We start from the raw sequence: 18,831 nt of genomic DNA, 5'->3' as shown, positions 1-18,831 counted from the left end.
GGTTTTGCGGTCGTTTGCACTGAATGATCGTTTCAATTTGTAAAATTCAAATATAGAAATAAGATAGAATGTCTGTAGAATCAAATGAACATTTTGCCGGCAAAATCGGATAAAAATTGTCAAAATTATTAGCGTTTAACGCCAAAAAGTTGCAAATCTACTGTTGTCTCTAGCGGGGCGCCTAGACGTTAAAACTATATCATATATTTACTTAAAAATGCATCATCTGAAAGGAGATGCATTTCCGTTCATTTATCTCAGATGGTGCCGAAATTCGTGAGGAAAGTAGCGAGCTACGTTAAATGTACCTCCTTTTTGACGAGTATTCAATTCCTACAATAAACCTACTTTGACTGCAATTTTCAGGGGGATGGGGGCGTAGGTTCAAACCCCACTGGAACCAATTTTTTTCCATATTCTCCTTTTTTCTAGTAAGATTTTACTTTTTCAAGACTTATTATAGATGTATTGTACAAAAGTTGAAAATTTTCATTTTATAAGCGATTTCTTGATGTTCAAAGTGAATTTACCTCTGAATCAGGAGGGGTAGAGTTAGACATCTTTAAAAAAATCTGAGTTACATGCGGTAAAAGTTCTCTATTTTGTCTTCATTCTCTAGATAACATTGTGAAAGAAATGCAGGTAGGTTTTACTTCTGCCCAAATCTTTGAATGAAGTGAGCAAAATTTAAAACAGACCCACAGGATTTGACCTTAATTTTTAAAGTTGGAGTTAGAATTCTGTCTCAGTAAATGTGTTTACTTGAGGCATCCTAGAAAAAAATGTTATTTACAGTTTTATTTTGTAATCTATAAATGTTTAACAATAGTTTTGATGTTTCTTTTATCAAAGTTAATGTTGTAATGATTTCTCTGCAAGTGTTTTAGATAGCGGCCATCACATTGAAATTGGTCTCTATTTGAGCTTGAGGAAACACCGTAAATTATAAATAATTTACCAAAAAAACGACACAGTAAAAGTTGTTTAAAATTTGCAACACAGTGCGAAACTTGGTCAACTTTAAGAATATACCGAGCAAATGCCATTTCTTAAACATTACTATTAGGGGTCCAATATCTTAACGTATAAAAATGTATTAATGTTGGACTGCTTCTGCACTTTTTGTCAGATATATGAATACTGATTTGATGGATATTTGACTTTACTAGGTTGGACAGCTCATATCACGGTATTCGAAGTTGATTGCGAAAATTCTCCACGAGAACTTCATAAAGCCAGTAGCAGGGTCTGTGGTGGTATCAAAGTAGATGAAGAATTCTATCAGTTTCTTAATGGTGTGTTCGGTGAGCTAGTATTTTCAAGATTTTGCAAAGAACTTCAACAAGATTATCTGGATTTTCAACGGGATATTGAATTCGAAAAAAGAAGGGTGGGAAGCAAATCAACTAAATTGATATCATTTCGTTTACCTTGTGGACTTTTGGATATTCTTCAAGAAGAAACCGGAAAAACTTTAAAAGAGGTAGTGGAGGAATCACCTTACCGTAACTTTTTGTCCATAAAGAGAGAAAAATTACAAATTGAATCAGAGTTTTTAGAATCTATGTTTACAAATTGCTGTGAATCAATTGTCAGAAACATTTCTAATATACTTGAAACAAGTGCTGCCGAGGGATTACAGTTATTGGTGATGGCTGGCGGTATTTCAAACAGTGAACTGGTAAAAGAGGCTGTTGCGAATGCATTTCCTAATTTGATAGTTATGGTACCAGAAAATGCTGAAACAGCTATGATGTCAGGTGCTCTGTGGTCCGCATTTAACCCGATCAGTATTCCTATTCGTGTATTGCCATATACATATGGGATCAAAATATTGCCGCTGTTTGATCCCTCAGTGCACTCGGAAGACCGACGTGTAAGAATCAACGGAAAAGACCGTTGCAAAAATGTTTTCAGGAAGTACGCTGGTGTTAACGAAGAAGTAGAAAAAGACGCTATAACCTGTCATGAGCACACAACAGTTTTCCCATTTCAAAAGGAAATGTTTCTGGAAATTTATGGAACAAATAAGCCAAATCCTATGTATGTTGACGAATTTGACGTCGTCAGACTCGGTACATTATCTGTACAACTTTGTCAAGGTCGGCAAGAATGCGTTGTCAATGTTAAATTCGTGTTTGGTGGTACGGAAATAAAAATAGAAGCAACTGACCTGTCAAATAATCGTAAATTCACAACGTCTTTAAATTATCTGACGTAAAAGGTAGGTATTATGTGCCCTTGTGTATCGGTTCTTTTATACAGATGCAATCTGCCGGGAAAACTCAATACTGAATCGTAAATCAAATTTATTGTATTATCTTTTTCTAAGAAAAAGCAGATAAAACAGCGATTTTAAAAAAATGAATGGATGAAAACTTGCATAACAGTTATTTTCGTAAAGGCTTAAAATAGTTTAATAAAAGTATCAAATTATAAATAATACCTACAAAAGTTAAGGAAATGTTCAAGGAAATGAGTGTAGTGGCCTAGAATTATAAGCAAGATTTGATCAATAATTGAATTCCTCAAAAAAATACACCAAAGCTTTACTACCTACGTGTGGTTGGCTGGGTTTCGGTAGATTTGGTTTCTGTTTTATGACAATGAATGCGTGCCTCAGTGCCTTTTGTTAACAGCTTCGGTGAGGCAGAGAAAATCTGAATTTACAATCTGTCAGTCACGTGTACAAAAAGCAAACATATAAAACATATCAGAGAATTAATTCTTTCTTAAGATAAGAACCGTCAAACGGTTTGCGTGCAGAGAACTTTGGTGTGAAATATTAACAATCGTTGCAATATCAAATTGATACGTCAGATCTTTCTGTCATAATCTATTTGTAACAAACCAAACCAAAAGTCATTATGTTTAAAAAAGTCTATTTCATGTTTGAGAAAACAAATGTAGATATGGTTGATTTTAATGAATAATAACTTTAACTGTTTCTCTTAACTTATTTTAATTCGGTTCAATTTAAGATAGTGTTTTTTGCATCTTATGAGAAAAAGCAATAGATGTGTGAATTTTTCAGCTGGATAGCACAAGTATTTAAAAAAATGTAGTAAATTATCGATAATTTTACAGAACCGATTTTGTTCCCTGTGCACCGTAAAAAGTGTGACACTTCACATTAGAAGGTTCTTTGTCGTTATTTTTAAAACCAAATTCTATTGCTACAGCTTTTTTATAACGAATCATTTAAATCAAAATGCTTCTTTTTTTTCATAAATAACATTTCATCTTAGTCAATAATTCAGTTTTAGACAGTGTTTCCGGGCAACTTGCAGGTAAAATCAATAGACTTATGAACTTTCAGCTTAACTTCGCAAACGATGGTAAAGTTTTATCAAGCTATAGCCTATTTTGTGACCAGTTCACCATAAAAAAGTGTGATACTTTACATGAATGATTGTGTTCATCTGTGCTATATTTTTAACCCAATTTTGACTTAAACTCAGAGCATTTAAAGCAGAATACATATTCAAGAATTTAAATTTTTATTCTAAAAAGTATACGCATATGTGATTTCTCGTAAATAACTTGAGTTAAGACAACTGTTTGCAGTAAAACTTACTAGAACAGTCCGTGTCTGATATCAGTGGCTAAGCACTGATGTTTGAAATGTCGAATTATGCGGGTCGTAGGTTCGAATCAAGGTAGTTGTTGTTTTTTCTCTTTCAGGGTAACCACCATAATCATTCATTTTTCCTGAAATATATTAATAAATTTAGAAAGAAATATTATTAAATTTATTTTATTATATTTTAAAAGGTGACCAGCCATCAGCTCCGTGTAAACACATCGTATTATGAATGCATAGTCACGAAAATACTCGGAAATTTCGTGCATGTTAAATTCCTCTCTGGTATATTGCCGAGGCGTCCGCGTCTGTTGTTGCAAAGAAAAACATTGTTCAGTATAAGAATGATGATAAATGCATACTACAAACTATTCTGAAGGTTATTTCAAGCGACATCATTTTTTCCATATTTCGTCATTGTATACCGTAGTGCTGTATTACTGCATTTTGAATATTTTCAATTGTCTTTGAAAAAAATGTATTCAAAACATTTAAAAAAAGTATAAATCACAGTGGGATTCGAACCAACGCGACAATGGAAATTAAAAGAATTGCACCTGTAAGGCTAACGCTCTACGGATAATTATCGATGACCCCGCTGACTTGGACTCGTCCAAATAGTCACTCCGAAGTTATCAGACACGGACTGTATAGTAGTCGCAACTTGATCGCGATGGTTGACCTTAGGCTGATTATTCATATCGATTATTTCATTATAGAAATCAAGGGTGCTTAGGGTAACCTTGTAAATTTATATGGAATTAGTTTGTATACATTGCAGTATCAAAGTATATATACTTAATTTGATCAGTTAAAACTTTCCAATACACTAATTTATATTTACACAAATTTATATTTCCTTTTTCTCGTACAGCTCGTGTTTTACGTACACTCCTTTTCAATAATAGGTTGTGCCTCATTATGTATTATAATGCAAAGGTCAACCATCGGGGTCAAGTTGCGTCCACTAAACTCCCGCACGATAATTTACACGACAGAATGTTTATATTATCGTTTGATTGTTACAGTTCTCATGCATCGTAGAACGCCAAAAGGTTGTCAATGATAGAAGTTTAGTGCATACTGTAATCTTATACAAAAATATTTTCTGTATTGAAACGTTTTAACGAAGAAAAGCCATAATTATCAAGTATATTACCGTTTGAATTATCGTGCGAGATTTATACAAACTACATCACAGTTTTACTTTCTCCTATTGGTAAGGCAGACATTGCCTACACATATACATAGGGCTTAATTTCAGCCAAGATATATTTTCAATATTATAATTTTGCTGCACAAAGGTTTGATCTAAGTAAGTAACTATTATATATTTTGCAGTATGCCTTTCGTCAATTTCTCTTCCTGTTCTCAAAATAAAGGAATTTTATGGTTTACATTTTTGCAGGTGCGCGTCACAACACAAAGAAAAGGAAGTAATTTTAGTACTACTGCATTTTTGACATAAATGTCAGTTTACCTGTAGATTATGACAAGCATTTGATTTGCCAGGTGTTGCCAAGCGTTCCGCCATTTTATGTTTACTTGCTTACTTGGGTTTTACGGCGCACCAACGCAGTATAAGTTATATGGCGCCAAACAGGACTACAAATTTTGGTTCCACATCTCATTTACATAGAAATAAAAACATGAGGTATGGAATCAAAATTTGCATACCTGCTGGAATCACATAGTTACTGCAAAACCTAGTGTTAAGACCCTATTAGTCGCCTCTTACGATCCTGCAAGGGTAAGGCAGTGGTTCCAATTCTTTTCATACACAGACCGTCCCAGAACCACATGGGGCTCCGCCATTTTAGGATCATACGGTTGTACTATCGTCACGTGAATTGCTTGAAGACGGTGATGACCGTTTTACAATAATCCTGCTCGGAGGTTCAGATTTATATATTGAGGGAGAGTTTTAGATTGTTTTAGAGATAACTAGAATTAAGATCAAGGACACTGTTGCTAACAATAGCAACATCAATTTCTCTCAGTAACTTTAGTTTGAATGGATGTATTGAAATTCAGATTGTCTTATAGGTAGATTTTAGGAACAACGAGGTTTTGATTTGAAATAGGATAAGGAGGATCAAGTCCAAGATCAGCATAACTTAAATAATATGCATACTTAGACAAGACCTAACTTTTTCTGATAAATTATGTCATTGGGTGAAGGTCAAGGTCACAATTACTAAAATATTTTTTACTGTTGTCACCCTAAAAGGTTGTTAAATGTTTATAACTTCAGTTAGAATTGACTTACTGTCATCAAACTTGGTGTAAAATAAGCTTTTACGAAGAATATGTTTTCGATTTTATTTGGTTTAACTGCTACTAAAAACACAAAGGTTAAGAATGTATTTAGGTGTCACTCGGGTCATAGCTAAGGTCGCTGTTACCTGAAATGATCTGGACCTCACAATTTTTGTTTAGAATAATATTATTCTACAAAGTTTGAAAGTTCCTCGGCGACACAGTGCGCCTAAGTGTTGTTATGTTATATGTATCTTATGTTTAGGAGGGTCCGATTTAAACAGTTTTTCTTTCTTTTTCTGTGATACAAAAATCATATTAGGTCAAGGTCAATGTTACTCAACTGGATATTTTTATGCCTCCGAAAGTGGGCACATCAAAACTGCACTGTCAGTCCGTGTGTGCGTGCGTGCTTGCGTCCGTGTAAATTATCGTCCGGGCTATAACTCTGCCATCCTTAAAGGGAGTTTGAAATATCTTGTCGTAAATGTTTCATGTGTCATGCGCAAGACCCAGACCAAGGTAAAGATCACAATTAGTAGTCAAATGTTAACATGGTCTGTTTCGTGCCCGATCCATAACTCTGCCATCCTTGAACGGCTTTTAGAACTACTTGACATAAATGTTCCCCATTATATGACGACATGTGCTGCGCAAGATCCAGACTCTAAGGTCATCTTGACGCTAAGGTCAAAGTTACATTTAGAGGTCAAATTTAGCATGGCCATTTTCTTGTCCGATCCATCGATGGAGGGATTTTATAATCGTTTGGCATAAATGTTCCGTATGATAAGGTGACGTGTCATGTGCAAGATCCAGACCCCTAGCTCCAGTGTCAACGTTACACTTAGAAGACAAATGTTTATATGGTCTGATGCTTGTCTGATCCATAACTCTGTCATTTGTCAAGGCATTTGGCATTAATCTGACACAAATGTTAACAATATTAAGAAGGTATGTGACGCTTATGACTCAGGTGTCTCAGATCAAGGTAAAAGTCACAGACCTAAACTATTCTGGCATATTATGTGCAGACAACTATAGCATTCGGGAGGATTTGCCACTAATAGTGACAGCTCTTGATTTCACTGTGATCTTCAAAGAGTTGGTTTCCTCTTTATAACTTTAGTTAGGGTTTAGTGTGTTATTTAGTTACCAAAGTTGATGTATACCAAGCTTATATAAAAAACTTTGTAAATTTGGGTCACTGTTATTAAAGAAAACAATATTAATGCTTAGTATTTTTAATAAACCTATCAGCAAGCTTGAATGTAGAATTCATTTTTGCATCACATTTTAAAATAAATGCTTCTTAGGCGCTAACAGTTACCTGGTTGTGTTAGTGTGCACTACTACTAAATGGTTTGTAGCTGAAAGAATGTATATTCTTATGAATATTTTCTAGAAATTATATCCTTTACAGGAATATGTATCCTTTGCCTATTTTAGTAACAATGCATGGTATGCATGAACTTATCATTTCATTTCATCATTCAATAGAGTTTGTCATTTTTATATTTCGTTTGAAACAATGCATGTAAAATTTGTGATTTCAATGTGTAAGTTACCCATTAAATCAATTATATTTCATTTTAAGCAGTATCTTCTGTTGGATTTTCATATTTATTTTTATATATTTATTTTGAATGTTTTAAATTTCATGTCAATCTGTGGGACACACAGGGTCTGATTGATTGATAGGATATAAAGGTAAAGGTAAATTTTATTTACCGTCACTTTGTGAAACCATGAACATAAGCTCTATAGAGCTTTGAGCGGACCTATGCCTTAAGTTGATCACCAATAACCGTTTCTACAGACAACTTGTAATAGATTAATATAATACTGTTTTGTTTTTATATGTCCTTTGTGCATCAGTAAAATAACTCAGTTTTGAGTGGAAATTGTTTGCAATTGAAATTAATGTACCTTATTGAAAACTGGCATGTGGTAAATTTGTTCTTCACTTGTTCTTTGATTTAAGGTGTAATCCGCCTAAGTAGAAGTTACAGGGTTACATTTCGTCATTTTGTTTTATATAGAATACAGCATATACCTCATTTTAAGTGTATTTTACATTTTTTATGTTTCTGTAACTTTTTTACCCACAAGCCTTCAAACACATCTCTTTTTTAATTCACCATGATTTCACATTCGTCAGACAGTTTCTTTGCAGTCAACACGTATCGATTTGCTTCTTACACATCATGTTTCCATATAAGTAGTCTTTATACTTGTTATATTTTCTGGTCCTTCGGGAACATTGAGTTCAACTCATTTAGATTTGTAGATTGTATACTGCTTAAGCCGGTGCTAGGGGACATGGGCAGTGTTACATTTTCCATTACGGCTCATGAACAGACTCAATCAAACCGAGTGTGCCATTTTCACTGTTTGCATTGTTCTCGGTGCTTCCAAGGGATCTACTTTCCAGATTATATTTACTTCACAACAGCGGGTGTAAAGTGCTGTGTGGCGGCCGTAAAAAGTCGCTCCGACTTCATCCCAGTGTTGTTATATTTTCTGTTCCTTCGAGATCATTGATTCCAACTCATTTAGATTTGAAGATTGTATACTGCTTAAGCCGGTGGTAGGGGGCTTGGGCAGTGTTGCATTTTCCACTACTGCTCATGAACGGACTCAATCAAACAAAGACTGCAATTTTCACTGTTTGCATTACTCTCGGTGCTTCAGAGGGATCTTCTTTCCAGATTATATTTAAACTGGTGTAAAATTTTTGGAGGTCATTTTAACGTTAAAATCGATATTTACGATAAGTGACGTCAGAACAACAAATGTGACGTTGAGGTTTTAATAAAATGTTTCCTTTAATTCTGATCTCATCTAAAATCCAAAGGATAGAATTGCAAAAAAAAAAAATAGTAATTTGCAGTCTCATCTATCAGAGGTTCGACATAGACGCAAAACGAATCAGGATATTGTAGAAAAGATTTGTTTGGATTCTATTTCAAAAGAGATCTTTAGAAACTTCATTGTAGACTGATTTGAATGCAGAATGTTTAACATACGTCACAGCTGTACTTAATTAAAGTACTGATCATGTTATTTTCAAAATCCCCTTCCTTCGACTATATTTATTAGTCCCCTTTTGGTTGAAAACCAGTTTTTGGAACTATCGGAATGCGCTTTTCCGTCATTCCGTCCGTCCACACTTTCGTGTCCGGTCCATAACTATTTTATCCATGAAGGGATTTTAATATTACTTGGCACAAACGTTCCTCGTGATGAGAAGACGTGTCGTGTTGTGAGCAAAACCCGGACCCCCAGCTTAAAGGGCTTATTTTCCCGTCCGGTTCATATATCTCTCATCCATGAAGGGCTTTTAATATCACTTGGCATAATTGTACCTTATAATTAGATGATGTCATGCCTAACTTTCATACCCCTAGCTCAAAGGTCAAGCTCACACTTAGCAGTCAAATGTTAACATGGCATGAACAGGACCTGTTTCGTGTCTGGTCCATAAGTCTTTCATCCATGAAGGGATTTTAATATTGCTTGGCACAAATGTTCCCCATGATGAAAGTACGTGTATGAGCAAACATCCGCACCCTAGCTTAAAGGTCAAGGTTACAACTGGAGGTCAAAGGTCAACAGGGCTTTTTTCCTGTCCGGTCCATAACTCTTCCACCCATGAAGGGATTTTAATATCAGTTGGCACACTTGTACCTCATAATAAGATGTGTCACAACTTTAAGATCAAGGTCACACTTAGCAGTCAAATATTAACATGGCATGAACAGGGTCTGTTTCCTGTCCGGTCCATAACTCTGTTATCCATGAAGAGAGTTTGATATTTTGTGGCACAAATGTCCCTCATGATGAGACCGGGACCCCTAGCTCATAGGTCAAGGTCACAATTGGAGGCCAAAGGTCAATAGGGATTTTTTCCCTGTCCGGTCCAGAACTCTGTCATCCATCAAGGGATTACAATACTGGTATTACTTGGCAAAAATGTTCCCCATGTTTAGACGACGTGTCATGTGCAACACCCAGAACCCTAGCTTAAAGGTCAAGGTCACATTTTGAGATCAACGGTCAGGATTTTTTTCCTTTCTGGTCTATAACTTTGTCATGCAAAACAGGATTAAATATCAGTTGGCACAAATATTCCCCAGGATGAGACAACATGTTCTGCGCAAATCTCCGGCCCAAGGTCTAAGGTCAAAGTCATACTTAGAGGTCAAAGGTAAAATTCAACAATGATTTTGTCTGGAGCATGTCTTCTTTATGCATGGAGGGATTTTAATGTAATTTTGCACAAATATTCACCACTTTAAGACAAATTGCAAGAAACAGGTCCGTAGCTCAAGGTCAAGGTCAAGGTCATACTTAGAACTCATTTGTCAAATTCAAGAATGACTTTGTACGGAGCATTTTTTCTTCATGCTTGGGGGGTTTTGATGTAACATGGCACAAATGTTCACCACCGTGAGGAACACTTTTTTTAGAATTACGTCCCATTGTTGTTGCTATGAAAAGATTATATTTTAACTTTTTATTACTCGCGTAGGGAAAAATCGAGACCACTTTTCTATGGTAAAACATGCATTGTACATCCAATTTTAGGTGTATTTTGATCTATCTCTACCTGGTAAATAGTTTCTTGTGGACTTATCTTATATATATATATTTAGGGTTAATTTCACTTTGTTGTTACTATAAATAACTTTTATGATAACTTTTTGTATAATCGTCCAAAAATACTTCGTGCACTTGTTCTATGTGATAATGATTAACTTTTTATTTTAACATTATACAAAGCACAAATAAGAAAGTTATTATTTGATCAAATACACTGCTAAATATGAAGGACTTATGCATATGCAATAATGTATCTACATTAAGTTTCATAATATTTTTAACGCACTAAACGTCATTACTGTAATACCATAGATTAATAGCATACAACAGGTTCCAAAAGTAAACTGTAGATAGTTGCTTTTATCTTGAAATTGAGTATTTTAATAGCTTTGTAACATTGTAAAATCGATCAAAAATCTTACGTGTACGCATGCGTAAGAAACTTACTTATACATTTTGTGATTTCAGGCGATTGACCCTACGCTTAGTAAAGGTTGCTTGTAGCCTGTAACCCTCCCTTAGCACACACATTATTATTTACCTAGTAACATCTTACCATATGTTAAGTTGTCATGTGCTTGCCCGGAAAATTACCCATTCCAAGCAAAATGTTTACAAGTCAAAGTTAAATTTTGAAATTTTATGTCACAGGCGCTATTAAAAATAAATCATACTTTCTATATGTTCCGTAAACATGACATAAGAAAGGTTTCGATTTCACTACTATCCCAAAGGTATTTATATGCGCGAGCGTGTCCTTATATATTTCCTGTAAATGTACTGTTAAATTGTTTGAAGAAATGTTACATTTTGTATTCTGACAACTCAGACACTTAATAATAAAAATAAATGAAATCTAACACAGATATATACACGTACTCGCAGAAACCCTAACACTTCGTAAAAACGAAACCATTGGTTGCAATTTTGAGCCGCCCGTACTCCGTCTTGACAAGTACGTATAGATAATGGCAAAATAGAATTAAACATGTTAAAAATTTTCCAATTAGACTTTAGCAGCGTATTAAATTTTACTCGCATTTATGACATTTGATAGGTTTCTAATGTTAGGGAATAAAAAATAACAATTTGAAGTTGTTCTTCCTTTTTCTATTAAATTAGAAATATATTATATATGACATATGTAAAACCTCTTTGCAAAGGATGGTATCTAGTAAAGTTGATAAATAATTTTACCTTTTCAGAGCGACAGGTTTTGTACAACAGATATACTCAGTTTCCCCGCGGTGCTTCAAAGAAGCTGCAGTTTATTTGAAATCAAGGTGTTCGACTACTCTCCAAAATGTAAAATTTGTAATAAAATCGGATCTACTTCCTTAAGAAAACACTTATATTAAATAGTGAAAATTTATGGCAAAAATGTAGGCATAATGCAAGTATATGCATAAAATACAAATTCTTTTAATATGTAGCATGGATTATACGTCAAGGAAATAGCGGCCTGCGTAGAATTTTATACCTGCAAAAAGATAACATAACTGTTGAAATAAGGATTTTTGTCGTTTCTTTCTTTATTTTTGTAAATGTTTACAATGCCATGTATATGATGCCCATAATTTTATTCCTTCTATCGATAAAAAAAATATAAAGTTTTGATCATAATCGTAGTTTTTGTCAAATTCTATTGTTTGGGTTTTTGATGAAACGAGATTAAATGAAACTTTATATTAAAACTGACCGTCATATTTTTCGGTCTGACGTCACTTTAACGTAAATATCGATTTTAACGCTAAAATGATCTCAACAAATTTTACACCAGTTTAAAAACTTTTTATATGGAAATATGATGAGTAAGGAGCAAATCGATACTTGTTGACTGAATACAACGAAAACGGTCTGACCACCGTGAAATCACGGTTCATCAAAAATGGACGTCAATAAGCTTGTATCAAGGCTTACAGAGACAAAAGTGACAGAAGAACTATGGTGGCATATTTAAGATGACGCACTTTTGCCACGACATAGCTTTTAGCTGTCGCGATACTTAAAACTGTTATCTTGATAAAGTGAAGATTTCTGAAAAGATGTTCTCACTTATCGGAAGTTTTTGCTATAATTGTATCTCGCCTTTACGAAGAAAAAAATGGGATAAAGCAAAAGACTGCGTCCTTCCGTCCGACATTTTGTGTCCGGTCCATAACTCTGCCAGCTATAAAAGGAATTTTTAAATAATTCGGCCTGAATGTTCTCCATAATGAAATGATGTGTAATGCATAAGACTCAGACCACTACCTTCAAGGTCAAGGTCACACTAAGAGGTAAACTGTTAACAGGATATATTCCGTTTCCGGTCGATAACTCTGCCATTCATCAAGGGATTTTGCAATTACTTGGCATAGATGTTCCACATAATGAGACGACGTGTAATGCGCAAGACCCTGACCTCTAGCTCTAATGTCAGGGTCACACCTAGAGGACATATGTTAACATGGTCTGTTTCTTATTTAATCAACAACTCTGCCATTTATCAAGGGATTTTAAAATTACTTGACACAAATGTTTCCTATAATGGGTTGATTTGTCATGCGCAAGAACGAGATCCCTAGGTATAAGGTTAAGTTAAAGAATGTCTTTGTCCGGGGCATTTCTTTTTCATGCATGGAGAAATTTGATGTATTGTCACAGATGTTCACCATCATCAGGCAGCCTTGTTTTTACTTCTTTTTGTTATCACTATAAATAGCTTATATTTTATTTTTGTTTATTTCTGGCCGTAGGAAAAAAACCGAGACCACTTTTCTGTGGTACAACATGCATGTAACATCCAATTTGTATGGGTATTTTTACATATCACTACCTGGTAAGGAGTTTTGTGCGGACTTATATTTATAGATGTTTATAGGAATTAACTTCCTTTTGTTGTTACTATAAATAACATATATTATGATTTTTTTATACTTGGCCAACAAAATACATAAACATATACAGCTGCTAGTGTAAAGAAATGTATATGTATATCATGACATTTTGGGCACTCTAGTTTACTTTTTCTTACCAGTTTAAAAATAGAATCACATTAAATCTTTATAATTTGAAAGCATTCACCAATTACAGATTTCCAAACATTTTCAAACTTCATAATGTCTTCATTAATTATATGATATATAGTTATGACTTATGTACATAATGTTAGTATGTTGCCATAATTCTTAGAATATGTTGTATTGGCATGGAATATGTTTTATGAAAAATGTCCCTAGGCGGGGGACGTTGTTAACTCTGTTACACATTATTGTTTACATTAGTATCTCCATATTGCATAAGTGCCCCCCCCCCCCCCCCCCCCCACACACACACACACAGTTGCCATTTATTAGCAAGATAGATAGCCATTTTAGTACCATTACCTTTCTTATTTTTAAGCTCATTTATGTTCAATTTCAATCACAAATCTTCATAACATAAAACTGTATGAAGCAACAGTCGCATATTGGTACATTTAGGTTTAATATTTTCCTTCGTCTACAAATTTACATCTATACAATTTGTAATTGAAGCATACTATTCAAAAACTGTACTGAAACTAAAGCTTGTTGACTTTTTTTCCTTTTCAATATACTGGCATGTATGATAAACATTTTTTTCTGAAAACGTTAAGTGTATATGATATATACTGCTGATTTAAAATTTCAATGTTAATGCTTAAAATTTGTGTATGTATTAAGTTTTTTTATCCCTCTATGAATTCTGTAAAAAGATTTGGCTTGTTTTTCACAATAAAATATGAGCAGGCAGAAAAAAAATCCGTATTGTACCTTTTAAATTCCTTATTGTGCCTGTAGTATTGTATGCTGTTGGACAACTTTCATTAGCATGCATGACCTGACATAGTTCTATAAATATCAGACATAAAACTTCACTTATTTCCATTTTAATATCTATAAACATTGCTATTTTCTTTCAATAACAATACAACAAACAAAACGTTATTGAGGTATATCATAAAATGGTCATTATAACATTAGCTGGATCTGGGATTTTGTATTCGGCTCTAGCAGATTTTGCAAGGTCGGATCACGCCCGGCGCTTGCCTGCCTCGTGAGATCCGATCTGGCAAAAATCGTTACGAGCCGAATACAGCATCCGAGATCGAGCTACTTTTATAATAACCTTATTGTCCCAAACGGGCAATTATTTTAGAATCGGAATAAGATGTTCTCATGGACAGTATAAGTTATTTGTGTATTTCATGTTGTTTTTCATGTACTTCTATATTGCCTTTTAATTTGATTTATTAATGTTATTGCATAAAGATGAGCGTAAGAAGACATTAAACTAGATTTATTATGCGCCGTTTTCATGACAACCACGTTCTTATGCGCTTTACATAGCGCAAAACAGCCAATCTGTGCGCCAAATTCATCCTCTACTAGAGTGGTCTAACCAAAGAATAGAGTGCGACAAAGCCCCTAGAATAGAGAGAGAGAAAAAAATACTATTTTAGATACAGGCCAATTTGGTTAAATATGCATAGCTCATCTGGTTCCTTAATGTACCCGATGTGTAATACTGATATTCTGGAAGCCGTCTTTCCTTGGTAGAACAAGTACCAGCCTCTTGCTATAGTATATCCTATATTCTCGGTTGTTAATATTAGTACATTATATCAACAAATGAAACTGGATGATAAATTTGTTACGTACTATTTGTTGCCGATTATTATTGCGTGAAAACTGCAATATTTCGATAAGTATCTTTTTTATGGGAAGATTTTTCATAAATAAAAATTCTGAATCGTACGATTTCGCATACACGGACCAAAATTATTCTTGTTTTTTAAAGGATAGGCCCGCCCATTAACTTTAAAACTGATGGAGATGAACTCCAAGAAATGTTACTCAAATATGACAAGAATAAATGTAGACTGTACCGGGGATAGTGACTTTGAGGTCAGTAGGTAAAAGGTCAAGGTCACAGTGACCCGCAACAGTTGAACGGTTTCCGGATGATAACTTGAGAACGCTTGGGTCAAGGATCATAAGTTTTGGTACACAGGTGTAACATGATAAACTACAAGTCATAGAATACAAGTCAAATTCAACATAGAGGTGAGTAGGTCAAAGGTCAAGGTCACAATGACACAAAACAATTAAATGGTTTCCGGCTGATAACTTGAGAACGTTTGAGCCTAGGATCATAAGAATTATTAGGGATGTTGGTCATGACGAGCAGAGGACCCTAATGATTTTGAGGTCAGAAGGTCACAGGTCAAGGGCACAGTGACCCGGAAATTTTTTAACGTTTTTCGGAAAACAACTTCAGAATGCTTGAGCTTAGGATCACGAAACTTAATGGGAGGTTGTTAATGACCAGCATATGACCCCTATTGATTCCGAATTCAAACGATCAAAGGCCATAGTGACCTGGAACATTTGTACAATAACTTGAGAACTCTTAGATCGAGGATCCTGAAATATCATGGGGAAATTGGTCATGACCAGCAGATGACCTCTATTGATTTTGAGGTTAGTAGGTCAAAGACTAAGCAAGTTCGCCTTTGGGAATGACTTAGTTTTGTCGCGATTCATGTTTAATTTGCCGATCCTATTCTGTCGTTCAGTTCGCATGAACACCAAAAAAATCATTTCATTTCTAAAATGTTATTTATATTTGATTGAACACCTTCAGTTGTATTTGCTTATTATAAATGTATAGATGAATTGCTACAACAAAATTGATATATTTTTTCATGTAGAAAGATGATTATAATTATTTAAGACAGTGATGTATTTGTCTTGACTGCGACTACTAGAATGGAATGTATGTTAATATCTTCAGTTGAAAAAATCCTTTGTAAAGACACATGAAGGCATTTGTATTAAACAAATTTTTCCATTACTTTTTTTAACTGTATGGTGTCTTTTTTTCTGGTCCTTTTGGATCATGGCGTCTTTTCAATATTTATGGTTGCGCTTCTGTCGGAGCAAGGGGTCCTTATGGGTGTTACACTTTTCATTATTCTTTCATGACTCAGTCAAACCGAGTCTGCTATTATTTTGCTTGTTTGCGTTCATTGCTGCCAAAGGATCTTTTGTATTGAGTTGATTAATTTCTACATATTTTAGAACTCCATTAGCTTGTCAACGTCAGTTTTGTTGATAGTGAAATGCTAATTTGATATACGATGTACGATGCCATTTTGACATCATATTAATGTACTTTTGGGTTAACGTCGAAACTCAAGCTAAAACATACACATGAATTAATAAGACTTTGTGTAAATATGTGTGAAACACCGTAATACGGTGCCCCTAAAGTGACATGTTACACACTTTTTTTCCACTTAGGCAATGTGAGACTTATAACATCATTTCGTTTAAACGAAATCATTTCGTTTTAACGAAATAACTATTTTATTTAAACTAAATCATTTCGTTTAAACGGAATCATTTCGTTAAAACAAAATAACTATTTCGTTTAAAGGAAATCATTTCGTTTAAATGAATTAGTTATTTCGTTAAAATGAAATGATTTCGTTTAAACGAAATGCGAAATGTTATTTCGTTTAAACGAAATAGTTATTTCGTTTAAACGAAATCATTTCGTTTAAACGAAATAAAAAAAGTCTCACATTACCTAAGTGGAAAAAAGTGTGTAACATGTCACTTTAGGGGCAGAAACATCAAATTGAGAACTTTAAATGGAGACATGTACAGTCGTATTGCAATTCGAAATGAAGAAGCGTAAGATTATTTTAATCATAGAACGCAGTCAAGAGAAATAATGGCAGACTTGACATGACTGAGTCTGCTCAAGAAAGCTAAAGAAATGTGCAACACCCTTCATCTTTAAACGGAACTCTATTGCTCTCCATGATCAAAGGACTAGAAAAAACACCACTGAGTCTAAGAGGATCTTTTTTAGCCGCCTTACGGCACTTAAAGTTGTTGTAATAGTTAATATTTAAGTCTACAAGGAGATCCTGTTGAAGGATAGAAATCATAGAGAATCGTTTTTTGCTCGACTATACGAAGTATAAGGAGAGCTATTCTACTCGACCCGGTGTCGGCGTCGGCGTTTACACTTTTTCTTTTTTCATCATATCTCAGTAATTACTTTATGGATTTGATTCAAACTTAAAATAGTTATTCCTCATCATCACCCACATCATCTGACATAAAGGTCATAACTCTTGCACCAATATTTCATGATTTATCCCCCTATTTCACTTAGATTTTCAGGTTAAAGTTTTGATGCACTTTCACCCTATCTCTGGTATTACTGAATGGATTTGATTCAAACTTAAAATAATAGTTCAACATCATCACCCACATTATATGACACAATGTGCATAATTCTGGCACAAATTTTTAATGAATTATTTCCCATTTTTACTTAGAATTTAAGGTTAAAGTTTTGATGCACTTTCACTCTATCTCTGTTATTACTGAATGTATTTGATTCATACTTGAATTAGTTGATCAACATGATCACCCACATCCTATGACACATGATGCATAACTCTAGCACCGCTGTTTCATGAATTATTCCCCCTTTTTACTTAGAATTTCAGGTTAAAATTTTGATGCACTTTTACTCTATCTCTGTTATTACTGAATGGATTTGATTCATACTTAAATTAATTGTTCAACATCATCACCCACATCATATGACACAAGGTTCATAACTCTAGCACCAATGTTTCATGAATTATTCCCCCTTTTACTTAGAATTTAAGGTTAATTTTAATTTATTTTCACTATATCTCAGTTATTATTCAATGGATTTGATTCATACTTGAAGTACTTGTTTCACATCATCATCCTCATCATATGACTCAAGGTGCATAACTCCTGCACCAGTATTTTATGAATTATGCCCCCTTTTTGTTTAGAATAATAGTTACATAATGTTTTGATACACTTTATATTTACCTGTCTTACTACTTGATATTTTTGACACAGACTCAAGCTATTGTGCATTATCTTCATCCACCATTGGAGTAATTAAACTCTCCAGTGACAGCTCCAGTTTCCTCAGATGTGCCCATTTTCACTATCCAGCATCGGAATAGTCGAGCGCGCTGTCTCCTGTGACAGCTCTTGTTGACTGGCTTGTTAATGTTGTGCAATATCTCCGATGTGCCACCTGCATTTGCTGGAGAAAATATCTGAGGCCAGTTTAAAATCAATTGATTACTATAATAATATTATACAATTCCATAAATGAGCCGTACCATGAGAAAACCAACATAGTGGCTTTGCGACCAGCATGGATCCAGATCAGCCTGCACATCCGCGCAGTCTGGTCAGGAGCCATGCTGTTCGCTAATAGCTTCTCTAATTGCTATAGGTTTTGAAAGCGAACAGCATGGATCCTGACCAGGTTGCGCGGATGCGCAGGCTGGTCTGGATCCATGCTGG

General features: G+C 34.5%; 1 protein-coding gene across 1 annotated transcript; it reads left to right on the top strand.

Annotated features, from left to right (window-relative positions):
• The first annotated feature begins 236 nt into the window (after positions 1–236).
• Positions 237–2,221, top strand: LOC128554888 (heat shock 70 kDa protein 12B-like). The gene is made up of 2 exons (XM_053536220.1): positions 237–285; positions 1,170–2,221. Exons 1-2 carry the CDS (start codon positions 237–239, stop codon positions 2,219–2,221), a joined length of 1,101 nt encoding a protein of 366 aa, XP_053392195.1.
• The last annotated feature ends 16,610 nt before the right edge of the window (positions 2,222–18,831 follow it).

Source organism: Mercenaria mercenaria, unplaced genomic scaffold, assembly GCF_021730395.1.
Source record: "Mercenaria mercenaria strain notata unplaced genomic scaffold, MADL_Memer_1 contig_841, whole genome shotgun sequence".
In the NCBI taxonomy this organism is placed as follows: Eukaryota; Metazoa; Mollusca; class Bivalvia; order Venerida; family Veneridae; genus Mercenaria; species Mercenaria mercenaria.
This window is presented reverse-complemented; position numbering and strand designations above follow the sequence as displayed.